Source organism: Coccomyxa subellipsoidea (genome assembly GCF_000258705.1).
Source record: "Coccomyxa subellipsoidea C-169, whole genome shotgun sequence".
Taxonomy (NCBI): Eukaryota; Viridiplantae; Chlorophyta; class Trebouxiophyceae; family Coccomyxaceae; genus Coccomyxa; species Coccomyxa subellipsoidea.
In genome coordinates this window covers 1,559,930-1,576,803 of record NW_005178030.1, presented here as the reverse complement: position 1 = coordinate 1,576,803, position 16,874 = coordinate 1,559,930, and the positions used below count along the sequence as shown (strand labels likewise).

Genomic DNA, 16,874 nt, shown 5'->3' with positions numbered 1-16,874 from the left:
AAAGCAACAGCTGCGCCAAGCAGATACCCTATCTCAGCTATCTTCTGTCATTAGTCATCCCTCAGGCTCAACACAAAAATCTACACCGCGCTCCCCGGGCCAGGCCTATCTTTTGCACATATCTTGGCCTCTATTGTCACATTCTCCTGCTATGCATGCCCCAAAAGGGGAACGGGTATCTGGTCACTAAATAAGTAGGAGAAGAAAACAAAATGCCAGGATGTTCTGGTGCAGGTGGTGTGTCTGCATAAATCCTGTGTCTCAACCATTGAAAGAATGAGTGGCCCCATGACCAAGCCCGGGCCTATCTTTGCATCCCTGCCTTTCCTACAAGGTGCCTTCATGACAGGCAGATGAGGCTGGCAATTTTGGGTCCAGTGGATCACATTCCAAGGTCAGTGATAAATTAGTGTGTGAAGCCCACTGGGATGCAGGCTGAAAGAGGGGTGCGGAGCACACCTCTTCGGGTCATGGCTTTCACAACAAGTCGCCCCAGAAGGGTCTGGGAAGACAAGGACATCCCTTGTCCTGACGAACGTGGCTTCTTGCCAGTCTCCTTTATTTGCTGCATCTGCATGTAGAAGAGATGCGCTTCTGCCCTGTAGCAGACCTGCGGCAGGATGTATTTCTGCTGTTAGCTCCATTATCTTCCTGCCATGTTCATCGTTGTGCTGATAATGTTTTATCTTTGTTCGATCAGTCTACTCATGAGATCTCTTGATCAAGCATCCATTTATAGGCGAGCGCCCCCTTCCGATGATGATCCTTGAATCTATATTTTATCTGTAAAGAACCCCCTTTGATTGAGGAGACTTGTTGATAGCCAGAGCTGACACGAGGGGGCAAAATTCCCGACCTCCTGGGAAAGCAGGGAGTGAAGAAACTCACTGTGGCAGCCTCTAAGGCAGGAGCAGCCGCACGCGCCCATGTTATCCTCGGCAGATTCAGCAGGGTCTGGGCAAGGTTCAGGAACAGCGTGGCAGCCCTGCGGTTGTCCTCTGGTGAGAGGACAACGGCTGCACTCTTCGAGTCAAGCTCGATGCAGCGCTTCTGATTGCACTTGCTGCATCCTGTGGCCATGCCTTCTGGGCCGAGCGCCATGAAGCCCAGACCGCTGCGGTAGAGCAGCTCTGCATCCCTGGTGCATCAGCGCAATCTCAAAAGGCGCACCGCCTGAGATTCTAAAAGGTAGCTCTGATAAAATCTATGATCAGAGGATGGATGGGTTGCAGGAGACAGGTTTTCTACCTGTAATGCTGCATCCCAAAGAAATGGTTGCCAGCAGACTTGATATCGTCCACGAGCTTGGCCTCCGGCTGTGTCAAAGGTCTCACCTCCAGGTCGTTGGCTGTCCGAGCCTGAGCAAGGATTGATCCCATGTGTGAGGTACATGCTTCCCAGTCAGCTTGAGTGCAATTTCATTTTGGCATCACAATAATAACCTATTATTTTCTTACTCGTACCATTTGATAGGGTACAAGTGAGAGTTCAGAGTTGGATACTGCCTCCAACGAGGATGCACGTGAGCTTTTTGTCACCAGTAGCAACACTGCTTTTGCAAAGTCGTGCCACTGTTCGGTATAACTTTCTTTGAATGTTCTTATCTCAACGATGGGACCATCTCAATCGAATATAGACACTACTAGCATGTGACATGCTTTCACTTCTTACTTCTAAACAATTTGCTTGATTGTCCAGGCGCACTATTGCTAGTCCCCGACTTTTGGATTCGTCTTGAAAATAACATGATCTCAAGATTCTGCTTCGCGAAAGCTGGGAGTCAGCAGAAATCTGGCCCCTGTGCAATATAGCTGCCCATTTTGGGCAGTTTGGGCAGGGTAGGTAGGATCCGCTGCTCATCAAACACTCGAAGGTGCATTACAAGAATTGTGAAGATAATGTACACAATTTCAGTCCCCAAGATATCATTTTGTATCCACTGGAACCAAGGCAAACTTGATCTCCACTTCTATTCATTGCACCAAGCATGTAACGTACGGTACTGTACAGTGCCATCAGCGATCATCTAACTACTTAATCCCTATCTAAAAACCAGTATCAGTAAAGATAAAAGAAAGATATTATACATAAAATATTGGATACCCTCATTTAGAGCGTCGGCTCCGGCTTTCGCCTTTGTGGGGCTGCTGCCAGGGTTTGACAGGCGGTCAGCAAAATCTCAGGTTGCCCCTGGCAGGAACAGGCAGGGGCTGCACCCCTGCCTGTTCCCTCAAAACGAACTAAAAATCCCAGGGCAGCCCTGACCAGATGGAAACTACCTTGGGGGTGGCAAAATCGCAAGATGGCTCAGATGAAGATTTGGTACCTATATAGGCACTCAATCCACACAAGGGGACAGAGATGAATATATCGCATGGGATACTGGATATTTCCGTAGTTTATAACTACCTGCCAGCACACAAATGTTCTTGCAATGGGATTCTGAGGTGGGCCAGCATCCCTGAGGTTTGCCACAGCACTTGCCAGGAACTTAGGGGGAGCCCTGAGCTTGGGGCAAAATGGTGTCAGGGCTTTGCCCTGACCCCATTTTGCCAAAGTCCAATGTTTCTCATCGCATCCCTGAAGTCTGCCCCCAACCCCTGAACCGAGCTGCCAATCCCTTAAGGATCCCTTAAGGGGTGTCAAACTCTGGCTGCTGCGCCTTGCGAGTGTATTTCTTGCAGACTGGCTTGTGGTTCTCCCAGTCTGCCAGCTGGCACTCTGCTGAGCAGTAGCGCACCAGGCGGCAACCCCGGCATACCTGCAATGTGCATGCATGCAGTCCAGAATCATCACTTACTTCAGCATACAACAAGGCTCAAGCCTTCAAGAAAATCAACATGTCAACTGTATGCTCTGAGCCATTATGGCGTTGGCTGCACCGTGCACCTCCTTATTAGACGAATAGGCATCAGGAATCCTGATTCAGGATAGCAAAACAATAGGGGCACACAAGAGCATTGTGGCAACCACAGAACAAGCAATTCAGCTAAGACTACTTGGTACAGGCAGCCAATGATTGCAACTTGCACGCATAATATTATGGCGCAAATGCAAGTGCCTTACAGCTATCCTGCAGCTAACCCACTCACAAAGACTGCATGTGTGTGAGGACTGTGAATACATATTGACATCGCCTTGTCAACAAAGACTGCAACTGTCTTGAACGTAGTAGGACAAGAAACCATACGGAGCACTGAGGCTAGAGCTTTGTAGGAATAGGGGAATTATACCTTTGTTTTTGGCATATTGGGGTCAATCACCAGGGAGATGAAACAAGGGTAGGGCTGTGCGCAGCGGCAGCAAGCAAGCCGCGCCTCAAAGTTTGATTCCAGCAGCAGCCGTGTCTGAGTGTTGGCCATCCGAAGGGCTTGAAAGACAGAGACTGCAGCTATCATCAGCGGTTGACCCTCTGGGAATATTGCCAGCATGCATGCAAAGACTGGGCCATACACCATCAGCACATAAATCTGCATGCATCCTGCCCGACACACACAACAAGGGGTCAGCTTATTTGCAGCTGAACGGATTTCGCTTGTTTTGTTTGCAGGATGATGGTTTTTAGGGTCTAAGGTAACCCTAAAATAGACATCTTTCCTAACTTAAAAAATGCCCTAAACACTAAATGTCAAAATTAGTCTCCTAACCCTAAACCCAAAAAAATAGGAAGACTGCACGTTGTAGAATGTGCCTCGGTCACAGACATGACACCCCCAAGGTTGAATATATTTTAGGGGGTTTTTACTCCTAATACTCCTCAACCCTACCCCCTAAAAATATAAAATATAAAAATATATAGTACAAAAAATATTGTTATAAATATAAATATCCTGGCAACGAAAATCAGAACAATAAATGCAACCTTCTGCGCAACTGTGGAGGGAGGAAAGGTAGCACACCTGTACTGGGGTACCACAGATAGAATGCTTTGACTTCTGTGATTGACAAATCGACCGCCGTTTGTAGGGATGCCGGGTTCAGAGTTTTGCTGTGTGATTCCACATGTTCCCCAATTTCCTGCGGTGAACCCCTCAGAGCATCTTAATAACTTTCTGACAATCGCGCACCCATGAGAGCTGTAATGCTGATTAGAGTTTTGACGGAATGCGGACACATGAGAAATTTGTCATATGAAGATGGGCATTGAGCGACTGCCCACAAGACCAATGAGCCTCAGATGGCTCCCAACAGGTCTCAAAAACGTGATGATAATAGCAACAATGATACAGATCTGAGCTTGACAAGTGCATATCGAAGGAAACGCATGAAGTGGAACGCTGTGTTGAAACAGCAATCGAAAAGATGTGTCACCTTCACATTTTGCCAGATCTGGGGGTTTGCAGCTGATTCCTCATGTTCCAGCTGTGGCATGCAAAACTTGAAGTACTCCACCGCAGCCTGCAGAGAATGTATGCAGCATATACAGTAATTAATCGTTAACTCTAGGAAATGCAATGTTTTCCCTGGCACTACAGATGAATTCTGGATCACTGCAACACACTGCAACACATTTTAACTCGCTTTCAAGTGAATTTTGAAAACCTTATCAAAGAGGCAGCTCTGTGAGCAAATTCTAGAGTGCCTTGATTTTTCATGAAACGATGCATGATTGCACCAGGAAAAGAAGAGAAGAAAAGTATTCAGACAGCCTACAAGACCAATGAGCCTCAGTTGGCGCCCATGAGTTCTCTAAAATGTAATGATAAAAAAAGATTTACCTTCACAGTGCCAAATTGCTTCACTGTCTGGCGCATAGCGAAGGGGCGAGCAGGCTTAGTCATGAGTGCCTTGGCCAGATTGGCGCTCCTGAGGTTGACGCTGACATCAGAGGGCGATGTCAGCCATCGAGGCGCCAGCTCAAAGGGGCAGTGCTCTGATCCCCAGAGGCTCTGACTGTTCAACGGCCTGTCCAACACAACTCAATCCCCTCAGACCAGCATTGCTGACTCAAAGTCAACAACTTCTGCGCTGGCATGCTTACAAATGCCGCAAATCTCTCACGAAGAATTTTGAAGGATGCATATTCTGCTTTCCACAGCTTGAGCCTTGCAAGAAAGCGCTGTCAACTTCCCACAGGCACAGATATTTAAAGATGCTATGGTGCCATCACGGCACACTGTGCAAGAGCTGCCAGAGAGACTAGATATTGCCTGCAGACCTCTGCATGCATAAAACTTGACACAAGAAAAAGGTCGGCAGAAATATTGTTGGATGCATGGAGGCAGCACTCACCGAAGGGGAACTTCGAGCTGTGGGCTGAAGACACAATCTGGGGGCAGCGTTGCAGAAATGGATTCATTGCCCGCATCGGACGGGGTCAAGACCCCTTCTGCGATGTCAAGCGCGTCGGCCGTGAGCAGCGTCACGGATCCTGCCGGTGCTTTGTAGAGCGCCTGCACCTTTTCTGGCAAGTCTGGCAGCCCAACCTTGTACTCTGCTGCTGCATGGCACGCCCGCTCTATTGCCAGATCCCTCCAGCGGCCTGCATAGCAAGGAATCTCTTTTTCGCACACTTTTAGCACATGCGGCAAAGGTTTGAGCAAACAGCGTATCAATCCCAGCAAGCCACTGATATCACAAAAGTGGATGTCTGATGTTGTACAATGGATGGACATGGCATCAGGCGCTGTTCACACATACAAAGGCATATTGTTTCCAGGGTCGTGATTGGCATCTGCTAAGCTGATTGGCATCTGCTAAGCTGACTTCAGGTTCCAGACGTTTATTCTTCCAGCTTCACACAATATCTGGGGTGGAGCACTGCTGCCAATGCCAGACTTGGGCTGAGAAAGGGGGAGGGATGACCACAGGTTGCGCATGCTGAAAGATGTCAGGTGCTGCAGCAATTTGAGCACCAGGAAATAGACAGGCACCTCGATTATGAGGCTGGAATGAAGGACATTGACAGGTAAACCACAAGGGTAAAGAGTAACATGAACACAAGATCGGACAAACGAAGGCACCTTGCTTTGTCAGGCTGGTCTGAAGGGAGGCAGCTGGTCCGCGTGTCACTTTGAAACTGGCGAGAGTCCGGGTGGGTGCTGAGCTGTCAGGGCCATAGCCTCCTGCACACACCAGTGAGTCACCGCCGACTAACCCGCATGCTGCACCCTGCCGCCCAGAAATCCACTTCTCGCTTCCATCCTCCGGTACAATCTGGCATAACAAGAGAGCTTCAGTTCCTTTGGCATATTCAATGGAAAAATCAGAACTTTTCGAAGTGAACTCATCTCCTATGGCATAATCTGCCAATCACCCAACCACCTAGCTGAATAGCAGAAAGCGGGAGTAATCTACTCCTTTAGTTCAGACAAAGTCTTATCGCTCCTATCCCCGGGCACAACCTGGCTGAATGGATACCAGGAGATAGCATATATAATGAAATGCCCCAGCATGAGAAATGCACATGCATGTGTAACGTGATTAGCTGCCTGCCTAAAAGCAAAAAAGCTAGGCACCCAGAAGCCAATAAATTATATTGCCTCCAGAGAACGAGCTTAATTTCAAAGCAGTACCTTGCTATCATGACATAAGTATTGTGAGAGATCTACGGTGTTCTGGATTCAGCATCCTCGATCAGTACAAGCTCTTAAGAATATCGATATTCTAAAAGGCGGTGGAGGTGTGGTTTGATAGAACATCACAAATATGAGAGGGAGGCAGGACAGATAATGCAGAGCCTCGCCTGGACCCAGCATTCCTCAGCAAAGTGGAACTCCCAAACGTCCGCCAGCTGCAGAGGCTCATGCCCCCCACTCGCACAGGTCAAGCCCCCAACAATGATGGCCCTCTTCCCATCACATGCAACCCCTACGACACAATGCCCACAAAATGCTTCCATGCTTGCAGGAGTAATAATGCCGGTCCAATTACCGTACAAACGAAGGGAGTCTCCGTCACACTCAGCCGCAAGGCTGGAAAAGAGGATATCCCCTTGACAGACACTATTTCAGGTAGAGAAAAAATTAAGAAGGGCCCTTGATGGGGGGCCTTGAGCCCTTGGCATTCAAGTTAAAATACTGGAAAAACCAAAAATAATCCAACGTTTTCCTACCTAGATGTCATCTGGTTACTACAGAGAAGAGAAGGTGACTGACCCATGGAAGCACGTGCGCATGGCTTGTTGCCGAGCACATCAATATCTCGCCATACTCCATACTCCGTGTCAAAGCTCTTCATGTCATCAAAGAAGATTCGCCTGGCACATGCCACATGTGTCATTCTCTCTGCTGACATGTCTATATTATAATTTTTAGGGCTTGTATTTCAACATTGATTTGTATCTTTTTAAATAAACCCTAAATCCCAAACCCTCAAACGTACAATATAAAGACATCTGTACAGGCAATGCATGCAAGCAGGAGAGGCCAATGTGAACACCAAGACGCCATGTGGGGCTTGTCTGCAAGAAGTTTCATGCACTGTGTTGATTTCCAAGTGTCTCACCGTCCAAGGTTGTCGCGTGTGCCATCGGTCCCGCCAAAAACATATATGCGCGTGCCATGCACAAACGTGGCATGGCCCCACCTCGGGGAAGGAGGCTCTCCCGTAGAACTTTCTGCGCAAGAACATCTCAGCAACCGCCTAAAATTCCACAAGTTGGTAAATGCCTTCTGGTGTTGCACATCTTTGCAAAACGAGCAACATGCCTTCTAGGGTTTAGGCTACGAAAATAACTCCAAAAATGCATTTTCTCTGATCTGCAAGCACTGTTCCATGCAGCATAAGGGTCTCTGCTCTTTCAGGTATTGGTCGTACTTTGCCTGTCCTTCTTGCAGTGTTAAGCAGTGACCAAAACCAGGGGCTCTATCGTTAACCAGATATAGAGCCCCCTGCAAAATTGACAACAGGGGTGATTCAGCTAAGGGGTTAAACCTGCAGGAATTGAGGTGGTGCACAAGATAATGAGAGCTCCCTTGTGCATTGTGTTAGGCACAAAGACGAGGAGATCATTGCAGGGAACTTCACTTCCATCCTCCAGAGTCTCCCGGCCGCCAAACATGAACATTGTGTCGTCGCACACCACCAGCTGCTCGCTGGATCGTGAGATTGGACACCTGCCCACCCATTCCACGGCGATCTGTGTTCCAAGCAGACAATAGAGACAGCTTAGACACTTCGCTTCCAGACAACTTTGGGGTCGATTAAACCAACAAAACCGAAAGCCAGAAAGTGTGGACTGATTGAATGCCTGTGTCTAGTTAGTTGGAGTCAGCGCCCAGCGTGATGGCAAAAGACGGGAGGACAAGACTGGTGGTATCGTAAATATTTTCCTGCCAAAAGAGATGCTCAAGGGCATCTTCCAACTCATACTTGTGTTCAGGGGTCAGGGGTGTAGGATTGAGCACAACGTTGCGGTAGCAATTGACAATTTATTTAAGAAAAAGATGGTAGCTGGAGTCATAAGCAGCAAGCTCTCGTAAGAGTGCAAGGAGCTGCATATGATGATACTAGCAATGACTAAGAGACTATCGGCTCCTTGAACATAAAAGGCCAAAGCCGCACAAGCACTAGACAAATGCTGCTGCAGCAAAGATAACACATACAGCGTGTGCAGGATGGCAGAAGATTACTTGCCTGCTTGTCAGCATTGGGCACGCCATTGTCGACGAGGCCAAGAGGGTAGCAGGTCATGTGGGGCCTCGCACCCAGGGAGGGAAAATACAAACAATCCTTATACACCTGGCCAGAGCACATGACACAAATCACACTTCAGCATGTCGTTCCTTAATGTTGCTGACTTGGTTGAGGCAATTCAGGAGAGAACGTCTCAGGGACCACGTCGACAGCTGTAAGCTACCTTGGACGATCCGCATTTCTCTGCCTGACGGCACGTTTGATTCCCCAATGGCTTTGTAGTGCCTATCAGATGATCAACACTGCACTTGCTCCTTCACTTGGCTCGTAAACAAGGCATGCAATGACACGTCTAATCGCTCCCCACTACTTCTCACGTCTGCCTACAACTTCTCTGAGTGGTTTTATAGCTTTAGGGTGTTTTGGGTTCAGGAGTGTGTGAAATGTAGAGAAACCCCTCAGCAGAGCTTGGCAGGGGCTTAAAACGCACCGCTCCGGTGGTGTAGGGCATGCAGGGGTCGCCAAGGAATACACCCCAGTCATGCGCGTCAACCCTCCCACCCGAATCCCTGAACATTGCATAGAAATCCGGGGGTTTAACGGGGGTTTAACAGGGGTTTAACAAGCCCACCCTGCATGCATGCGGGGGCCACTTGCCATGTTGTGTTCCCAGGGGTTCCTTCCAAGGTTTTACTTTTTAAGGGTCCCCGCAATAAAGCACAAACTAAAGATGGGGACTGCTGACATGGATCACAGTCCGTGCAATCCTGTTACTGATCAGGGCAGCTGCAAAACATACAGCGCGCAACGCACAACAGCCATCGGTGCAGTGACCGATGAAGGTTTATGCTTCGCTTGCTCCTCAGAGAAATACAGAGTGAGCCTGCGTCTCGGGCTGCTGTCATGTGTAGTGCTGATTTGTTATTTGTCCAGAAGAGAGACACAGAGTGAGTATATCTCCTGATAAAACTTTAAGGAGATATACCCAGAGAGAAGTGTTCTCACTCAAGTTGGTCGCTCTGCAATCAGACGGCAGCCAGAGGTCTCACCGGCACTTGTAAATCATGTAGACATCGCCGACCTCGCCAATTCCAATGTCGAGGGGGTGGCGCACAGTTAAGAAGGACCGTTTACTCCCCCACGAGCCGCAGCTGAAAATGCCACTCAATTCGCCAATTCGGCCGCCCTTCGCCTCAGCTGTTGCCCTGTAGTGGGATTCCTGCAGACCCTGCAAGCGAGCCATTTCTTCAGTTTGATCATCCAACAGATCAAAAGCTTTGTTGGAGACAAATTGACATCTCTGCATCTTGAATAAAAGTGAACTATATCCATCAATTATGCGCATACTGCGAATTTTGTGACAAAACCACGAAATATGAAACTTTCTGCCGGGAGAATATTCAAAAGTGTTGAATATTGTGTCCGGCAATCTGTCGCATTTCTGCCAAATAGAGCACCATACATGGCCATCCTGAAACAGTAAAAAAGTGCCGGTAAGTGGCCGGTCAAGAGTTATGGGAGTTGCATTTACCCAGGTATTGACCATCGCCCTGTGATGGCTCGGCATGCTGCTCGAAAGGAGTTCCCGCAGCTTGGATGGGAATTTGACAAAGTCTTTATCAACGCAGAACTTTCGCAAGAGCTGTTCCGTCTGCTCAAAGCGCTGCCTGCCACATCAGCACACAGAGTGACATCACATGAGTAATCTGCTGACTCATCTTGTAATCCATGACTAATCCAGAGGCAAGCTCCGTTTTGCCATGGAGGCATGCTTATTGGGCAGAAAACAGTCTGGGCTGCCCTGCAGTGTTTGCAGCAATATAAAGATCTAAATTCAGGAAGAGCAAAACGTGAGGCAATTAGATGCAAGGAAAAGGCTCACTGTTCAGAGGGCCCCCTGTCAATAATCCTGGCGAGCTCTGTCAATGCTCCAGGAACATTTCCACATCGCTCCAATGCAACAGCTGCCCCCAAAACAAATTTTACAGTTTCCTTAAACGCACAATAATATTCCATCAAGAAACCTTCCATCCGCACACGTGGGGTGCAGCGTTGCAGATCTTGCGCAGAGCTACGTTCGTTACATCGAAAGCCTTTCAAATTTCTTGAGTGGTAGCTCTATAGATGGTAGTTCGCAGGCAGGTAGAAGGCTGCAAGTACCTTTTCGCGCCACGGCCTTCATCAGTAGATTGCTGCCCGCCTTTGGAGGATGATCAGAACTCGCTTGAGACTGATGCATGTCCATATAGTGCAGATGGGCTTCTGCCCTCTCACATAGCTGCACAATCACCACACAAGCTATCAATGTCATCTGCCTTGCATGCATGGCCTTTCCTCGTTCCAATGAGGCCATTGATCAATGTGAGAAATTTCACGTGGCTTGAGTGCTTGAAGAGGGCCTAAACACAAAATTGACAAAGATACTTGTTAGCAGAGAGACCTTGCACTGACATGCATGAAATTCATTAGACATCATGCCAGAAACCTGCAAAAGGAAGCCTGCCATGTTATTTTGAAGCCTTTGGTGACCAGAACTCACCGCGACAGCCTCTGCAGCGGCAGCAGTGGCTAGCATTGACGAGACATCCTGGTTGAGCAGAGTCTGCGCCAGATTTAGGAGCAGAGTGGCTGCTCTGCGATTGTCCTCCAGCGGTATCAGCAAGCATGCATCTGCAGGGTAGATGTGGTCACGCATTTTCCCCCTGCTTGTATGACGCACTTTGGTCAAGCCTTCTGGCCCCAGTGCCAAGACCCCCAGGCCGCTGCGATACAGCAGCTCTGCATCCCTGCAAGCAGCCATCTTGATCAGAGTCACAGGCATGCCAACACAAACGTGCAGGGACAAAAAGAAAATCTGGGGAAAATCTCACCTGTATTGTTTCCTTTTGAAGAATTGATTGCCGGCGAGGCGAAGCTCCTCCACAAGGTCCTCTTCAAGCGGTGTCAGAGCTCTCAGGTCTAGATCTGTAGGTGTCCTCACCTACAAGAAGGCATATTTTGATAGTGATTATCTTTTTGGAATATCACATCGAGATAAACAATTGGAATAATGCATGATTCATCAGACGCGATCAGAGCTACGTCGACGCAAGACAGCTGGTGCATTGGTCTTCGTCTTACCAGTTCCATGGCGAGGCCTTGTAACATTTTTGATAACGATTTCTGTTCTGCTAGAATATGCCTACTAAAAATTTACGTATGTACGTAATAGTATCAGACTGTTCTCGATTATTGAATGGTCTATGATTGGCCACTTGTTGCAGGATCATCCTTGTCAATGATCACTCGAAGAAACAGCTCGACAGCATGCTTTGCTAGCCCAGGATCGAATGATTATATTTTATTTTCTCATTCAACGTTCTGTGACGATATATAGATTTTAGCGATGTCCCAGATCAATCCAGATCCTGATCAGTACAAGAAATCCTCTCCTTCTATTCAACTACTCTTATTCGAAGGAACAATTGGATTGATTGCAATAATGAAGTCATGCAACAGTGTCTTCTGGGCGTTTGTTTTTTGTGAAAGAAAAAGTGTGCCAGGAAAGCTCCGGACACGCTCCCTTTCTACCCGAGGCGTTCTACAGATGTGTTGTGCTTCATCGGCAAGTCTTCCTTGTGTCTATATGCATTCAAGGAAATCTTTGCATGGCAATATCACATGTTCGACTTGAATGATCACAGCCCATCCGTTCATCGTAAAATTTTCAGTCGTGTAAAAGGGTAGCTGCTGACAAGGAGGGAGCTTCCTAGCCAATGCATTGACATTTAGGGTTGCAGATGTGAGGTATTGATTATTAAAAAAAACTACTTTTCACCTTGATAAAAAGTACAAACCCATGGCAACGGTCTTGAGAGGGCACCCAAGCCTTCCACAAGCACATCGAACACACGTTGCACGATATGTAGAGAGAGCGCCATGTAATGGCGTGTCACATTTCAGATTGAAAACCGCTGCTAGCCAGCCAAGGTGGCGCAAGGCGGACGCCACTCGAGGTCAGGGAGCCACCAGTGATGGCCCTTGCTGCCCTGGAAGATATGCTTTTGGAACCGCTCCAATCACATCTGTCTTGGCATACTTGGCATGAAGACTGTGTGGAAGACCTGTCTTGTTGGATGTACAGGCAGGAGAAGATGCCTGCAGTGCAGATCCAGCGCAGCAGGCAGCGTGGCTGTGACTGTGGAGCCAGCAGGCAAGAATGCGCAGCGGCTGTATGCTGGGGTGGACATTTCTGCGCCGGTGGAGGTCATATGGGGGGCGCTCACAGACTATGACAGCCTCGGAACCTTCATTCCAGGTCTGTCACCATGCAAGATACGTGTGCATGCCCCATTCACGGAAGTCTTGGTCTGCCCTAGCCGCATGCAAAGGGGGCTGCATGTGACAGCTTGCCGCTGACAAAATGCAGTAGGCACTCAACATGCAGCCTGTCAACTGCATGCTCCCGGGGCTTATGAAAACTCTAATGAGTGGAGCATGCATCAGCGCATTTGCATTGAAATATCTGGCCCATCCGCCTTTTGTGCCTCCTCAGAGCTGTACCCCTCATAGGTGTACCCCCTTCCAGCACAACACTTCCTGCAAGTGTACAGCATCCCAGCATCGAATGTATAGCTCTCTGTGCAACAACATAGAGTGCACCTTCCTGCGTGCTTTGTTGACTATCCGGTGCTACATGCCCCCAACTTGCATGCATTTATGGCCCAGAACGCATTAGGATGCATTGCTCACGAATGCAGACACATCAGAAGTTAGGGGTATGAAGATGGACAGTGAGAGACTGCCCACAAGACCAATGAGCCTCAGGTGGCTCCCAACGAGGCCTTTGGCGGAGCTCCGCAGAATCTCAAGGAGTACCCCTGCAAAAGGGGAGGGAACAACTTGCAGGATTAGAATAATCTTGACAAAATTTGTATTTCTGCTGGTGGCAGGGCTAGCAGAGAATCGGTGCCTGGAGAGGAGGGCACAAGGAGCGCAGCTGCTACAGATCGGCGAGCAGGAGATCGCCTTTGGCGCCAAATTCAGGGCGCGCGTTGTCCTGGACATTGAGGTTCATCTCCTCACCTTCTCACAGTTGCCGTCTGTCTTGGCTCTCATCAACCTGCACTGAAGCCACATAGAGCTTGCAGCTTGCGAATCACTTGCAGAATGGAGGATGGAGCCTGAGCTACCTTGATGCACTAAGCTCCAATATATGATCCTGGCAAACTGCTATCAGCGTGCCTGCAGAATTCCCAGCATGCTGCTGCACCGCTAGCCAGAATGGAAGCCACCATAGCTGTATCCTGTTCGTGAAGCTCATGTGTTTCACAGCGGCACCGTGTCCAACTAGATTGCGACCCCTTTTGCAATGCAATGCATCTTGCGCTGCTATCCAAAAGCTTGCAACATCACACATGCATTTCAATCTTAGATTGATTGTTGTGAGCGTCGTGCAGGAGCACTGGTCTGGCGTGCCGGGGAATGGCAAGAACGGGGGCGCGCGTTCGAACGGCGGCGGCTGGTTCGGCGGCCGGCCGGCGGCTGAGGAGCACCGGATTGAGCCGCGCTCGCCGCTGCCAACGCAGCCGCACGACATCGCCTTCTGCGCCTGCGAGGGAGATTTCCAGGTGCGTGGGGGTTGTGGGGTGTTCCCTGCTGATCAATTTCCACTCCCATGCTTAAACCAATACTTTAAGTAAAGGGAGCTCAAGTCCCTGCTGCTTCAGCCACTGTGTCATGCCCCCAGCGATATGTGTTCCCTGCTGCTCAAGCCCCTCTCCCATGCTCAAAACGGTATTTGCAGGAAGGGGAGCTGGATTCTTGCAAGAGCAAAGAGGATGTGCAAAGAAGATGTCGTAGGAAGGGAAGGTTGATATCCTGCTGCTGAAACCCCTCTCTCATGGCCCCAGCGATTGGTGTAGGAGGGACCTGAAGGGGGTCCCCCCTGCTGCGGAAAGTCCTCTGGCATGCTGAGAGATTGTTTAAGAAGTGGGATATAGGGGGAATTCTTTGCCGCTCGCTCTGCCACACCCACAGTGGTGGCTGCAGGAAGCAACTGGAGAAACCTCATGTAAGGGAGGGTCAAAGAATTTTTGAGGTTGACTGGCTGTTATCCTGCTGCCATCTCTGGCGGTTCATGCATGCGGCATCAAATTTTTCAATAATCTGGTTCCCCCTGCAGGGAAGCGTACTCGGCAATGCACTGCAACTTTACATGCATGTCCTGAATAACACCTTCTGGTCCTGATCGGCCTGGACCTGGGTGCTGGCAGCTTTCACTGTGCGACGATCACCTGTTGCTGTCGTCATAAGCCTGTCACACCAAACCCAGCCATACCAGAAGGCATGGGTAAGCGTATCGTGACAGTCGTACTCAGACGCTGCATTAATTGAAACCTGAAGCATGATGCACATGCCTCTCGCAGGTGTTCCGGGGTGTGTGGCGGATACAGGAAGGGTCGCGCGGCGAAGGCAGCAGCCGCCTCTCCTACGCGCTCTTTGTGCGGCCGCAGATCTGGCTGCCGGTGCGCCTGGTGCAGGGGCGGATCGAAAGCGAAATAAAAAACAATCTCGCCGCCGTGCGGGCGCACACGGAGGGGCTCTACTCCCGGAAGAGCGCCAGTCTTCGAACTTGAGTTCAAGTTTTTAGGGTTCCAGGTTTGGGTCAAACCCTTGAACACTTTTAAAGTAATATATCGAGAGCAGGGTTGAAATTGCCCAATTGTTCCCCTGAGATGTTGCCCCGGTCCTCGAATATGCTAGCCAGTCTCAGGGACTACCAAAACGTGAAAGAGCGTTTGATACTGAAATTCTTTAGGTGAACTCAGGGCTGCAATTTGTGTTGTGCCAAAGGAAATACTTCCCAGGCAGGTGTGCCCGTGTCAGCTGAGGTGAGAACTCAGGTGAGCTGAGGGCTTTTATGGCGTGCATGCTTGGTGTAAAATTAAATGGCGCCGTACGAGGCCCTGTGAGTTGTGTTGCTTGACTTAAGAGAGCACACTGGGACAGAGAGAATCATTCGCTAGCAGCCGGGCAATCTTTCACATGCAAATGGGGACCAGGCTGACTGTGCAGCTACCGCCGTATCCGACAGAACATCACCAAATTTCAATCTTTCAATACAGTAGAATTTGAGTGTAAGCATTGGAGGCTCCATGATAAAGGCTGCAAGTGCAGAGATTGTATACCAGAGGCTAATGGACAATGGGGCGCTGGCATTGTTTTTTCTGTATTGCATCCATCTTGATTGGCAGCAGGAGACTCAGTGCATACATTCATGCATACATTCCCTTGCAGTCACACAATCCAGCGCCTACAGTCCCCCTGGATAGATCCTATTGGCGCCTAACATTGCTGAAGATCTTGTTGTCCTCCAGTCAAAACATGGTGAAAACACTCAAACACACCTATTGAGCAAAGTTTCTTAGAGAGCTAATTGTTCTTATCTAGCAAGGCAAAGCAAATAAGTAAAAAAATGAAAGGGAATGCTTTTGGCACGGCACTATATGGCATCAACTTGATAGATTCTATCACCATATCAGATTTGCAAGTCCAGTCAACCTTGAAAGCATGTGGCATAAATCTTCAGGCCAGTGCTAGGCTAACCCTCTGACGGTAGAGGGGACTTAAGCTCCCCCTCTCTACTTCACTGCAAAACATCAAAAGATGCCTTCATACAGACGAGGCTGTATGGCATAACATTTGGTCGAGGCACTGAATATTACAACGAATGGCGCTCAGACTGAATGGGTGCCATAACTCACGAGAGGGCTTGGGCATGCTATGCTGCTGCAAAGGCAATGCTGGAAGGTATGTCTTGAATGCAGCAGTTACAGCCAGCGCTTGCCAAAACTGACAGACAGCAAATCATGATAGATGGGGCCAGTTTGCTGCTGCAGCACTCAAGTTGGTGACATATAGGACGGCAGCTATTGTGAAGATTCTGGCTTGATATTGCCCCTGGAAAGCTGAGAAGCCTTCTTGGGGCTCTTTGACAACTCATGCTGCATGTTGTCTATACGCCTACATCAGTAGCCTGGAAGCCTGTCCTAATTTTCTTGGGCCTCTTCTGCCAATGACGAGGGTCTTGAATGGGCGTGGCTAAATCTTAAATACCTCTCCGCCCCTTTCTACCGGCGTGGGTGGCTGATCTTGTGTATTTACCCCTTGGTGCCTTTCTTACTTACTGTAATAATAACATTTATATTATATTACCCTTTAACCCTATGTAAACCCTAACCTCATTGGCGCCACAGAGCCGGCTGCTCGGGTGGGCGCTGAATGAGTCAGCACCCCCTGACTGCAGCTAATCAAAA

General features: G+C 49.0%; 2 protein-coding genes across 2 annotated transcripts; one reads left to right on the top strand and one right to left on the bottom strand.

The window, feature by feature from the left end:
- Positions 1–2,632: 2,632 nt before the first annotated feature.
- Positions 2,633–11,377, bottom strand: COCSUDRAFT_43568 (hypothetical protein; the record flags this gene model as incomplete). Its single annotated transcript, XM_005645756.1, has 13 exons — positions 2,633–2,761; positions 3,234–3,481; positions 3,900–4,017; positions 4,312–4,398; positions 4,719–4,905; positions 5,233–5,482; positions 5,964–6,065; positions 7,110–7,198; positions 7,447–7,558; positions 8,574–8,682; positions 9,068–9,146; positions 9,627–9,805; positions 11,117–11,377. 13 exons carry the CDS (start codon positions 11,375–11,377, stop codon positions 2,633–2,635), a joined length of 1,950 nt encoding a protein of 649 aa, XP_005645813.1.
- Positions 11,378–12,218: 841 nt separating this feature from the next.
- COCSUDRAFT_25004 (hypothetical protein) lies at positions 12,219–15,131 on the top strand (the record flags this gene model as incomplete). Its single annotated transcript, XM_005645755.1, has 5 exons — positions 12,219–12,572; positions 12,701–12,874; positions 13,509–13,627; positions 14,016–14,186; positions 14,985–15,131. Coding segments are annotated over exons 1-5 (768 nt in total), but the record flags the coding sequence as incomplete, so codon positions are not given.
- Positions 15,132–16,874: the final 1,743 nt, after the last annotated feature.